This window comes from Zonotrichia albicollis, chromosome 8 (assembly GCF_047830755.1).
Source record: "Zonotrichia albicollis isolate bZonAlb1 chromosome 8, bZonAlb1.hap1, whole genome shotgun sequence".
NCBI lineage: Eukaryota > Metazoa > Chordata > Aves > Passeriformes > Passerellidae > Zonotrichia > Zonotrichia albicollis.
In genome coordinates, this window is record NC_133826.1 from 35376589 (window position 1) to 35389550 (window position 12962).

The 12962-nt window shown below is 54.9% G+C and overlaps 1 protein-coding gene across 1 annotated transcript; it reads left to right on the top strand.

Moving 5' to 3' along the window:
• Positions 1-5458: 5458 nt before the first annotated feature.
• Positions 5459-7141, top strand: LOC141729756 (olfactory receptor 14A16-like). The gene has a single exon (XM_074545492.1). It carries the CDS (start codon positions 6224-6226, stop codon positions 7139-7141), a length of 918 nt encoding a protein of 305 aa, XP_074401593.1. The 5' UTR covers positions 5459-6223.
• The last annotated feature ends 5821 nt before the right edge of the window (positions 7142-12962 follow it).

Here is a 12962-nt window from a genome sequence, read left to right on the forward strand (position 1 = left end):
CCCTTGCGGCAGCAGGGACCGAGCCCCAGCACCGGGCTCTGGCCCCGTGGTGCCGCAGGGCTGAGAGGGACACAGGCAGGGCGCCCAGCGCCATCCCCCCCAGCCCTGAGGCTCCTTGGAGCCCGTCCCGGAGCTCGCCCTTGCCTCCTCCAAGGCCCTGCTGGGCTCAGGCTGGTGCTCAGCGCTGGGTGCGGCTCGTGTGCTCGCCCCGAGAGCTTGTTTGCAGCCTGGGGTGCTGAGGAGCATGCGGGAAATGTCACTGCAAGGGCGGTGTTGATCAGCCCAGTGCTTCCTTTGTGCTGTGCCTTACACCACTATTTTGTTTGGTTCTGCCTTTACAGCCTGCCTATGAAGAGAAACCCCAACATCCTCGGCCTAAGCAAGGGATGGAACAGCACAGGCTGCTGAAAAGATTCCAGCTGGTCTCAGGGCCCAGAGAAAGCCAAAACTGTTTAACTTGGTATTTGGTGATCCATGTCTGTATAAAAGAATGCTCCAAAATGTCAGCTTTAAAGAAAATGTCCTAGGTTGACCTTTCCTGTGCTGGTGAGAGTCCTTAAAACCCAGCCTTCTCCTGACCTCTCTGCTGCTGCAGTTCCGTAGACAGAGGCTGTCTCTTACCCTGCTCCAGTGGGCAGGCTGTTGTTCGGCCATCTCCAGGACAGCAGCGCCCCATCCTACATCACTGTGACCTGGGAAGGCAAAATCCACCACTCCAAATGTTCCCCCTTGCTCGTTCTTGCCAAACATTTGACCCTGGCACTGGAGTTTGCTGCTGGTTGCTGCAGGAAAAGGGAAAACCCTGTGACATTTTGGGGCACATGGAACCAAGGAAACCCCTGTGACACTGTGGGGCCTGATGGAACCAAGGGTCCTTTGTGACACAGAGGTGCCACATGGAGCCAAATATCCATTGTGAAAGTTTGGGATCTCATGGAACCCATTGTTCTTTGCGACAATGCGGATCCAAGGAGACCATGGTGTGCTTGTTGTTTATGCAAAGCTTTTTCATTAATCATGGAATCATGGAGCCCATTGTGACGCAGCGGGGACCTGTGGAACCAAAGGGCCATGGTGACACTTGGAACTAAGGATACCACTGTTGAGTACCGAACCTTGTGGAATCAAAAGTCCATTGCCACAGAGCAAGGCCTCATGGAACCATGGAGGCCAAAGGTCTAGAACATTTCCTGCACAGTTCTGCCTTGGGTGAGAGGAAGGTTATTGGCGGCAGCTTGGTCTTGGCACACACTTGAGCAGTGTGTCTGTTTTCAGTGGGGAAACTCTGGAGTTTGAGATTGCTTCAAAAACTACAAATAGGGAAAACCCCTCTCAGGCTGAGTGCAGCCAGCTCTCCAAGCACAGCAGGTCCCAGGGGAGTGAAGACAGACAGGATGGGGCTGGGCAATGTGGAGCAAGGTTGTCCACACTGGGTCAGAGCTCAAGGCACAGCTTCTGTGAGCAGGCCGGAGCTCCTGAGGAGAGACCCTGGATCAATATCAATCCCAGAATGCTGCAATTGTCTCTGCTCCAAAGACAGCAGTACCAAAATACACCCTTTAAATGAGGAGTGCATTTTTTTAGAAGCCCTTTGAAATATTTCTCCATAACTGGAGTAGGAAACCTAGAAACCTAGGAGAGCCAAAGACACTGTGGCAGCTTCAGGCCCAAAAAGCACAAACAGCGAATTGAGGAGAGCAGACTGGGAGCATGGGACTTCATAACCTAAAGCTGTAATTAGACAATTAATCCCAATATAGAAATGGACCTAAACCTATAAAAATGTGAAAATGTGTGACCCATCATCCATCTTGGTTGTACCCTCAGCCGGGCTCTTGTACTGCACCAGGTGTATCCTTTGAAGGCCTTTTAGTAAATCCCTATTTTATTCCTGTAACTCTGTCCAGCCTCTGCTCTAGGCAGCCTCTCAAGGCATCAAGGCCTGGCTGGCTGGGACACCTGGGGGCCACCTGACAAGTCCAGCTGACCCTGGCATGTCGAGGGCTGCTGCTCATCAGCCCCTGGAGCACTGGGGCTCTGGGCTCTCCTTCCTGTGGATAGAACTGTCCTTCTTCTCCAGGTGTCCATGGCCAAAATCAGGATTCGTCCTCCAGATTTCCATCTATGCAAAGATTGTTCCCAGATGAAATCTGCCAGGACAGACAGATCTGGCTGGCTTGGCCACCCAGGGGCCACCTCTCATCTGCCTTTGAAACACTGGGACCATGTGCTTTTCTTTCTTATGGCAAAAAAGCACCTTTCACATCCAGGCACCCATGGGCAAAGTTGGGAATCCACCTCCAGAATTCCCTATATCCAGGGATTTCTCGCAGACAAAAGCTGCCAGGAGAGACAGCTCTGGCTGGCCTTGGTTTCTGAAGAGCTGTCTCTCATCTGCCTTTGAAACACTAAGGCTCTGTGCTTTCCTTCCTAATGAAAAGAACTCTTCTTCCTGTCCTAGTGCCCATGGCCAAAACTGAGATTCCACCTCCAAAATTCCCTACATCCAAGGATTTCCCCTAGATGAAAAGTGCCAGGAGAGAAAGGTCAGGCTGCCTTGGCGCATGGGTGGTAACCTCTTGTGTTCTTCCAAGAATCTTGGACTTCACACTTTTCTTTCCTGGATGGGAAAAACCATCCCGCTCTATCAGGTATCCATGGCCAAAGTGTGGAATCCACCTCCAGAATTCCCTATATCCAAGGATTCTTCCATGACGAAAGCTGCCAGGAAAAAACAGGTCTGGCAGACTTGACATCTCAGGAGCCTTCTCTCTCTACTTCAGCTGCCAAAATTTGGATTCCATCTGCAAAATTTCCTATATCCAAGGGCTGCTTTCTGACAAAAGCTGCAAGGACAGAGAGGTCTGGCTGGCATTGACCTCTGATTGCTGCCTTTCATCTGGCCCTGAAACACCGGTGTTCCATGCTTTCCTTCCTATGGAAAAGAACCATCGTTCACCTCCAGGCATCCAGTTCCAAAACTGGTATTCCGCCTCTAAGATTCCCTATATCCAAGGATGGCTCCCAGACAAAATCTGCCAGCACCATCTAATCTGGCTGCCCTTGGCCTCTGGTGGCTGCCCCTCATCTGCCCCTGGAACACTGGGGCTTGGTTGTTTCCTTCCTATGGAGACCACAATGACACTGTGAGGACCTGGTGGAACCACGGAGACCATTGTGACACTTTGGGATACCATGGTGACACCATGGGGTGTCATGGAACCAAGAGACCACCATGGCTCTGTGGGGCCTCATGGGACCATGGTGACCATTAGGACCCTTCAGGGCCTCGTGTAATAAAGGGGCCATTGTGACACCTCAGGGCCTCATGGCATCGAGAGGGGCACTGGGACATTGTGGGGCCCTGTGGAACCAGAACAGGGGAACATAGAACAGATCTAGCTGATTTGGCCTTCCAGGGGTGACTTGTCAAATCTGGCTGATGTTGGAATGACAAGGGCTGCCTCTCATCTGCTCATGAACCACTGGGGTTCCCTGCTTTCCTTCCTATGGAAAGAACTGTCTCTTTTCTCAGATACCCATGGAGAAAATTGGTACATCCCAGTAAAATCTTCCTGTATGCAAGGGTATCTCCCAAAAGAAAGACCTGCCATCTCTGGCTGGCCTTGGCCTCTGATGGTCACATCCCATCTGCCTCAGAAGCAACAGGAATGTGCAGCAGCTGTAAGGCCCTGCCAGAGCCAACTTGGGCAGCACTTTGGCCATGGCTGCTGGGCCTGGGCCTGAGGCAGGAGCAGGAGACAAGTGACCCTTGCAGGCCTGGGGCCTCGTTGCCTCCTTGTCCCTGCTCAGCAGCCTGGCAGGGGCCGCCCCATGCTCCTGCCCTTGCCATTGCACATCCCCACATGCCAGTGCCCATCCCAGGAAGAGCCCTGAGCAAGGAGGGAGGGACAGGATCTGCCTGGCCAGGGGCTGGGGCTCAGGCCTTGGCCCTTTGCATTCCTGAAACACATCCAGGTGTGCTCAGCACCACAGACACCTTTGCCTTGTTTGTGCCCAGCTGTCATCACTACCTCCAGTGTTCTGCTCTCCCTGGAACCTGGGGACACTTTCTCAGAGGGACTTATTAAACTACAAAAAACTTTGGAGTTTCAATTTAAGTTTGAGTTCTTCAGAAGTGTTTTGAACACTCTCTCAGGGATTGAGTCTGATGTAAACAACACTAAAGCCCAAGAGGCTTATTAAATTCCTTGTGCTGTGTCTGTGCTGCTGAGCTTTAAAGGAACAGCTCGTCCCAGGACCAGCTCCTCTCCCAGCCCAGCAGGCCTGAGGGCTTTGCCTGCAGGCACTGAAGGGACAGGAGTCAGGCAGAGACAGGATGAAGGCAATCAGGATTGGGAAGACATTGAGCTGAGACTTCACTTGGGGCAAGATCTTCACAGCCCTGTGCATGGTGAGTGTGTGGGTGCAGGGCAATATTGCCTGTGCTCCTGCAGGGATCTCCTGAAGCCAGCACACCCCACAGCCTGAGGGATGTGTCAGGAGGACTCTCCCAGGTTCTCTGTGGCACAGGAGGAGGAGGAGAAGGAGGACGAGAAGGATGAAGAGAAGGAGGAGGAAGATGTGCTGCAGAGTGGGGCTGCCCTGGGCACCGTCAGAGGGACAGGGCAGGACAGCTCCTGCTGCCAGGGACAGCTGCAAGGGGTGAAGCTGGGGCTGCAGACAGGGCTGCTCAGAGCTCCAGATCATGCCTAGCTCATTTCTGAGGGGACTTGTCATGAGGTCATTCAGGGCAGGAGTTTCCTGCTTGGGTCTCTGCTTTCCCGAATCTGTGCTCCCACTTTTCCCCGGCTCAGCTTGGTCACAAAAGAAACTCAGCTGTGTAGGGCAGAGCAGGGCCTGAGACTCTTAAACCATCACCCTGAGGATTCCTGGGCACCTCAGCAAGTGCCTGCCCCTGCCCAGCCTCCAGATCCATGCAGCATCACCTTTCCATGATGCCCAGGCTGGGGGAGCTGTTCTTTAATCCCTGCAGGGCCCAGCAGCTGCAGGGCAAGGCTGGCCCAGGGGCTGGGCTGGGCTCTGGCAGCTCTGGCAGGGAAGGAGCCACAGGAGCAGCTGGGGCTGGGACAGCTCCAGCAGCAGAGCCGTGGGCAGGGAGGGAGGGAGGCAGTGCTGAGGGAAGCCCTGCTGCAGGACAGATGTGGCACCTGCAGGGCCTGCCCTGTAGGGCACACACTGCCCTGAGCAGCACAGCTCTTGTGTCCCCTCGCAGCCAGGACAGTCCTCAGCCCGGGGGCTCAGGGCCCTCAGTCCCTCCTGGGCTGGCAGAGCAGCCCCAGAGATGAAGGGCATCTCTGTGGCCATGTGCCCATTCCCTGCTGACCAGGGCCTGAGGGCCACTGTCCTGCCTTGCTGCTGCCTGGCAGGGGCTGGGCAGGGCAGGGCAGGGAAAGGCTTTTCCTCCCGGCTCTCTCTCTCTCCTTGCCTTGCCCAGGTGCTTCTGGTATTGCTGAGGGACTCTGTGCAATGGCAGTTCCAGCTGCAGGGCCAGGCCCAGCCCTTGGGCTCCTCCTGTGCAGGCTGAGCACAGCAATGGGGTGTCCCAGCTCCCTGTGCCCGGGCAGCTCTGGGCAGGGCAGCCTGGAGGCTGGCAATGAGCCCACTCTCCTGACTCTGGGAAAGGCAGGAGCCACTTTGTGTGCCAGGGATCCATCTGCTCTCAGCTGTGTCTCCTGGCTGTCCAGGGTAACATGGGAGTGAATCTCAGAAAGGTGCAAGTGCAGGGCAGCTGGAACAGGGGAGAGGGACAGAGCAGCTCCCCTCAGTCTGCACTAAGCCTCAGACAATGCTCCTGCCTCTCTGGACACTCTGTTCTCCCCAGGTGCAACAGAATCTCGCATTCTGTTATGCCCATCCCTTCACTTAAGCAGCTCCTCTGCCTTACTGGAAGATTTTTTGTCCAAGTCCAAACACCAGGACAGATCCCTGCCCTCACTGTTCCCCTGCACTGACTGGGGGTCAGGGCTGACTCCCAGGTGTCCTGCAGGCCAAGGTCCAGCTCCTCACACAACATTGGCCACCAGCAATCAGGGCTCCAGCAACAAAGGTGAAGGAAGATCTCCTAGACAGAGGCAAGGGGAGGTGTTCTGTGGCAGGAAATGTCTACGAAAAAGGACTTTGAGTTTCCTGTGAGGAATCTCCCCCCATTTGTCTCTGTTTTTTTTCTCCTTCAAAAGGTTCCAATGTCTGGAGACAGCAAATGTCCAACAGCAGCTCCATCAGCCACTTCCTCCTGCTGGCATTGGCAGACACGCGGCAGCTGCAGCTCCTGCACTTCTGCCTCTTGCTGGGCATCTCCCTGGCTGCCCTCCTGGGCAACGGCCTCATCATCAGCGCTGTAGCCTGCAGCCACCACCTGCACACACCCATGTTCTTCTTCCTGCTCAACCTGGCCCTCAGCGACCTGGGCTCCATCTGCACCACTGTCCCCAAAGCCATGCACAATTCCCTCTGGGACACCAGGGACATCTCCTACACAGGATGTGCTTCACAGGTTTTCTTCTTTCTCTTCTTTGTGTCAGTAGAGTTTTTTCTCCTGACCATCATGTGCTACGACCGCTACGTGTCCATCTGCAAACCCCTGCACTACGGGACCCTCCTGAGCAGCAGAGCTTGTGCCCACATGGCAGCAGCTGCCTGGGCCAGTGCCTTTCTCAACGCTCTCATGCATACAGCCAATACATTTTCCCTGCCCCTGTGCCATGGCAATGCCCTGGGCCAGTTCTTCTGTGAAATCCCACAGATCCTCAAACTCTCCTGCTCCAAATCCTACCTCAGGGAACTTGGGCTTCTTGCTGCTAGTGCCTGTTTAGAACTCACATGTTTTGTGTTCATTATTTTCTCTTATGTGTATATCTTCAGGGCCGTGCTGAAGATCCCCTCTGAGCAGGGACGGCACAAAGCCTTTTCCACCTGCCTCCCTCACCTGGCTGTGGTCTCCCTGTTTGTCAGCACTGGCTTTTCTGCCCACCTGAAGCCCCCCTCCATCTCCTCCCCATCCCTGGATCTGTCAGTGTCAGTTCTGTACTCAGTGGTGCCTCCAGCCCTGAACCCTCTTATCTACAGCCTGAGGAACCAGGAGCTCAAGGCTGCCCTGAGGAAAATGATGAATGGTTGATTTCTGAAGCAACCAATTTCCCATTTTCTTCTTCATAGCTTTTGGAATAGAACTTGTGACAGGCCAACAGATGTTCCCATGTCCTTTGGTAATGTTCAGTGGGTTTTTCCTCTCAAAAAACTATCCTCAATGAAACTTTTTAATCCCCCCATCAAATTCACTGTCTGCCTCTTGAATTTGACCCATATGCTCTGCAAACCAGGTTTTGGGCTATTGCGGTATTTGAAAAAAATAAAGTACCTTGTGGTGTCTGTTTTATCTGGTATCTCAGCTCTGAGACCTGCACGAAGTTAGAGGGGAGAAGGAGAAAACAGTCCCAGCAGAGCAGCATGGCCAGGGAGCAGCAGGGATTGGTCCTTTCAGAGCTGCTCGGCCCAACTCCACCCTGTCCCTCCTAGCCCTGCTGTGGCTGTAAGGCCGGAGTGCTCTGGCAGCTTGGTCACTGTCCTGCTGCATGTCCCTGCTGTGGCCACAGGCAGGGACAGGCCATGGGCACTGCTGGGACACAGCTGGGCTCCAGCACAGCAGCTCCATCAGCAAAGGGCATCTCCTGAGGGCAGGGCAGGGAGGCTTTGCTCCCCTCCAGAGCTGCTGTCAGCAATGTGCTCCAGGAATGCCCTGGCACAGCAAAGCCCAGTGCCTGGGGCAGGGGGCGAGTGTGCAGGGGGGCTCACAGCAGTGTCCTGGCACAGCCAGAGCTCCTGGCATGGACCTGAGGCAGAAGCAGAGCAGGGCCTGGGCTGTCTTTGTTCTGGGACAGCCTGGGAAGGTGCCCCAGGGCAATTGTCCCACACCAGTCCCTGCAACCACCACTGCCAGCACTGGCCTCTCCTCACCTGCAGGAGGTTGTTTGTCCCTGCACGGAGGGACACCAAGTGACCAGGCCAGCAGACTATGTTTGCTCTGTACTGAGGAGATCTCAGCAGTGAATCGTGTGTGTGGGGGGAGATGAACCCCAGTGAGCACAAACACCATCAGCACAAACACCATCAGCAGCACCCAGCACCCAGGGGTGGCACAACTTCAGTGGCACAAACAGGGCCTTGAGGCCGCTTCACTCTGGAAGTAACGTCCTCTGGGAAAACACCTGAATTCTTTGCTGGGTTGTGGTTAGGACTGCACAGAGAGAAATATCCCATGCAGGGAGGCTCCAGGGAAAAAATGTTCAGGGCAGCCATGGACAGCACAGATAGACATTGGATACAGTGAGGGTCTGTGGGGAGAAATCAGAGCTGCCTCCCTTCTGAACCAGCCTGAGGATCTGGACAGGGCTGTGCTGTGTTCTGGGCACTGACCTGGAACTGAGGGAGGTGGAAAAGGCCTTTGGTGTCAGGGCTGTTGAGAAGGCTGTGTGGTGTCACTGTGGGACCTCTCTCAAACCTCTTGGAAAGGCCAGAGCCATCCCAGAGGGTCCTGGGCACTTGGGAAGGGCAGACATGGAACCAGTCTGCACACAGGGCAGGGAGGGGGACTGGGAGAGTCACAGCCTGGTGAGGCTCAGCAGGGAAGGGGATGTGGCAAATCCTCCTGCAGCCATTCCAGGCACTGGCAGAACAGGGCAGGGACCGCAGAACCCACATGGGAGGGAAAAGAAGAGGATGTTGTGTGCCCAGAGTTCTGCCAGGCCTGGGACAGGGTCTGCTGTGGTCTCCTCAGAGCCAGACTGGAGAGAGCTGGGCTGAAGGAGTGGAACATGGGCTGGGTGGGAATTTGGCTGAACAATGAGGGTCAGATGTCATCCATGGTACAGAGTCCTCTTGGCAGCCACGCTTTGGTGACATCCCTCAGTGACCAGCCCTCGGCCACCACTGTGGAATATTTCTATTGTCTCTACAATGCCATGAAATGTACTTCCAATTCCTTTGTGGATGCTGCCAAATTGCAGGGAGTCTGTGACTGAACTCATCTAGTTAATGGTGACTGCAAAACGTAATTGGGCAAGGTGACCGAGTTGGTCTTGCCATCAGGTGCCAAGCAAGCCCCAAGAAGGGGCAGAGAAAATTTATGCATCAGAAGAAAGACAGTTCAAAAGGGAAAAACCCAAACCCAATGAAAAAAAGACCCCAAACTCAATTAAAAAAACAAAGCAAGATCTACCCACAGCAACACAAAAACCCCACAAACAAACCAACCACAAAAAGCAAAGGCCACAAACAGAAGAAAAGCAAATCCACCGGAAATCTCTAATCAGCAGAAAATATTTCATCACATTATGGCAGGAGAGGATTCTGTATGTGTAGGTGCTGTTTTGAAAGAAAAATGTCTTAAAAATAAAATAATCCCCTACCCCCTTTGTGCCCCCCGCTTCTCTCAGTCCCCCCTCTGCATGCTCCCAGTCACTCCCACTTTCTCCCAGTTGCTTTCAGCACAATTCCAGTTGCTCACAGCCACTCCGAGTCAATCCCAGCATGATTCCAATCACCCTCAGTGTGATCCCAGTCTAACCCAGCATGGACCCACCTGCTCTCACTGTGATCCCAGCATGATCCCAGTTGTCCCTAGAATAGTCCCAGTCCCTCCCAGTTGCTCCCAGTCCCTCCCAGTTGTCCCCAGCATGGTCTTGGCTGTTCCCAGTGTGGTTCCAGTCCCCCCACTGTGGTTACAAACACTCCCACTTTATCCCAGTTGCCCCAGTAAGGCATTAATTACCTGAGAATGATCCCAGTCTTTCCCAATTACTCCCAGTTGCCTCCAGCACGATCCCAGTTTCTGTCAGTTGCCCAAAGTGTAGTCCCAGTTGCTCCCAGTATGATCCCAGGTGTGGTCTCAGTCTCCTCTGCATGGTTCCAGTTTCTTCCAGGTGATCCCAGTTGTTCCCAATGTTTCCACATTTTCCTCCCAACATGGGCCCAGTAGCTCCCAGTAACCCCCAGTCAGGATCCATTCACACCCATTGCAATCCCAGTGGCTCCAAGAATGATCCCAGTAACTCCTGCTATAATCCCAGTCACTTTCACTATGATCCCAGTTACTCCCAGTCACCCCCAGTATGACCCCAGTCACTCCCAGATCCTCCCAGTGTTATTCCAGTCATGGCCAGAGTGACTCCCAGTGTGGGCCCAGTTGCTCCCATTCACCTCCAGTCTGGTTTCAGTCATGGCCAGCACCTTTCCAGTCACTCCCAGTCTGGTTCCAGTAGGATCCCAGTCACTCTCAGGTACTCCCAGTACTCTTCCAGTCACACCCTGTATGATCCCAGTCAGTGCCAGTGTGATCCCAGTATGACCCCAGCATGGACACAGCTGCTCCCATTATCTCTCAGAATGGTTCTAGTTGCTCCCATTTACCCCCACTATGGTTTCAGTCTCTCCCGGTAAAACCCAGCTGCCCCAGCATGTTCCCAGTCACTCCCAGTTGGCTGGAGTGGCTTCCAGCCTGATCCCAGTTGCTCACAGCCATTCGCAGTCACCCTCAGTGCAGTCCCAGTTGCTGATAGTGTGATCCAGTATGATCCCATTCTCCCCCAGCGTGGGCCCAGCTGCTTCCACTGTGATCCCAGTAGGATCCCAATTGCCCCCAGCATGGTTCCAGTTGCTCCCCGTTCCCCCCAGTGTGATGCCAGTAGTATCCAGTTGTCCCTCATATAGTCCCAGTCACTCCCCAGATGATCCCAGTCCCAGCCAGCATGGTCTCACTCACTCCCAGTTGCCCCCAGTGTGGTCCCAGTTCTCCCCAGCATGGTCCCAGTTGTTCCCACTGTGGTTCCAGTCCCCCCAGTATGGTTCCAGACACTCCCAGTATATCCCAGTTGCCCCCAGCATGTCTGCAGTCATTTCCAGGCACCGCCAGTGGCCCCAGTAAGGTGTCAGTTATCCCAGTATGATCCCCCAATCATGCCCAGTATTTCCCAGTTGCCTCCAGCATGCATCCAGTCCTTCCCAGTTCCTCCAGTTTGCTTGCAGCATCATCACAGTTTCTCTCAGTTGCTCCCAGTAGCCCAAAGTGTGATCCCAGTCTTTCCCTTTCAGCCCCAGTATGATCCCAGTAAGCTCCAGTTTGATCCCAGTCACATGCCAGCCCTCCCAATGTGGTCCAGTATAATCGCAGTTGCTTCCAGTCTCTCCCAGTGTGGTCCCAGCTGCCTCCAGCGTGGTTCCAGTTGCTTCCTACATCAACCCAGTCAGTCCTAGTATGATGCCATTTCCTCCCAGCGTGCTCCCAGTTGCACCCGGTCAGGCCCAGTATGGGCGATGATGTGCAGGGTGTGTTCCCAGTCACTCTCAGATACTTCCAGTATTAGTCCAGTCTCTCCCAGTATGATGCAAATATGGCCCCAGTGTTCTCCCAGTCCCTGCCAGAATAAACCAGTTTTGTTCTACATGGTTCACATTCCTCTCGCCCTCACTTTCATTCCAGTCACTCCCAGCATGTCCCAGTGTATCTCAGCTCCCTCCAGCATCTTTCCAGTTCCTTCCAGTATGATCCCATTTGCTCCCAAGCACTCCCAGTCAACGTCAGTTTAGTGGCACTAAGTGCCAGTATGATTCCAGTCACCTCCATCATGATCCCAATTCATCCCAGTATAAGCCCAGCAGTTTCCAATCCCCCCAGCATGCACCCAGTCACTCCCAGTTCCTCCCAGTTGCTCCCAGCGTGTTCCCAGTTGCTCACAGCTGCTTCCAGTCACCCTCAGCATAATCCCAGTCACTCCCAGTATATCCCATTTTATTTTTGCCCAGTATATCCCATTATTGCCCATTTTATCCAATTGCCCATAACATGGTCTCAAGTGCTCACTGCTGGCTCCTACTCACTCCCAGTATGATGCCAGTAAGATGCCAGTATGATCCCAGCATGATCCCAGTCTCCATCAGTGATCACAATCTGCCCTGGTATGGCAGTATGATCCCAGTATGATGTCCATACAAACCCAGTATCATCCCAGTCACTCCCAGTACGATCCTATTATGATGTCAGTGCAAAGCCAGTCCAGTCATAGTCACTCCCAGTCTGATCCCAGTGCAGCCCAGTCCCTGGCAATGCTGCCACTGCTGGGATGCCCCAGCCCTGTGTGCGTTCTCCCCTGGCGGATGTGCCGAGAGGAGCCCCAAGGGCTGGCAGTGCCCAGGCAGGGTCCCCAGCAAGGCCCAGTTTGGATGTGCAGCCCCCAGTTTGCCCGGTTTGCCTCTCCTTTGGCCCAGGCTGGGTTCCCCCCGCCCGCAGCGGCTGGGAGCAGCCGAGAGCCCCGCGCTGCCCATCCCGACCTGTCCCGGCTCCATCCCCGCTCCTGCCACGGGCTGCGGGAACGGGGCACCGAGGGTGTGGCTGCTGCTGGGGGAGGAGGAGGAGGGAGGGAAGGGGAGGGATGGAGTGGGAGGAGGAGGCGGGATTAGGGGGGAGGAGGGATGGAAGAGGAGAGGGAGGAAGAGGAGGGACAAAGGAGCATCAAGGAGAGGAGAAAACCACGCGGTCATTCCTTCCCTGAATTCGCAGCCCCCACCTGTGGGATCATCGCTCCCCCCATTACGCAGGTGAGCGGTGGCGGGGGGAGCTGGGCCCAGATATCCCGGGGGGTCCCTGGGTTGAGTTTTTAGGGGAATGTTTGGAGAATGAAGCAGTCCAAGGCAGAGCGGAAAAAGCCCCTTGGGGGGACATCGGGGGTGCCGGTGGCAGCTGCCGGCAGAGGCAGCCTGGAGGAGCAGAGCCCGGTGTCCCCCAGAAGCCCAAAGTGGGGAGCCCAGAGAGGGGGGAGCACCGCCATGGGCGGGAGCCTCAAGAGCCTGGAGAGGGGCAGGGGGGACTCCTTGGAGTCACTGCAGCCCAGAGCAGGGAATGAGGAGAGAAGGGAGCCTGGGAGCCCAAACAGCCCCGGCATCCCGAA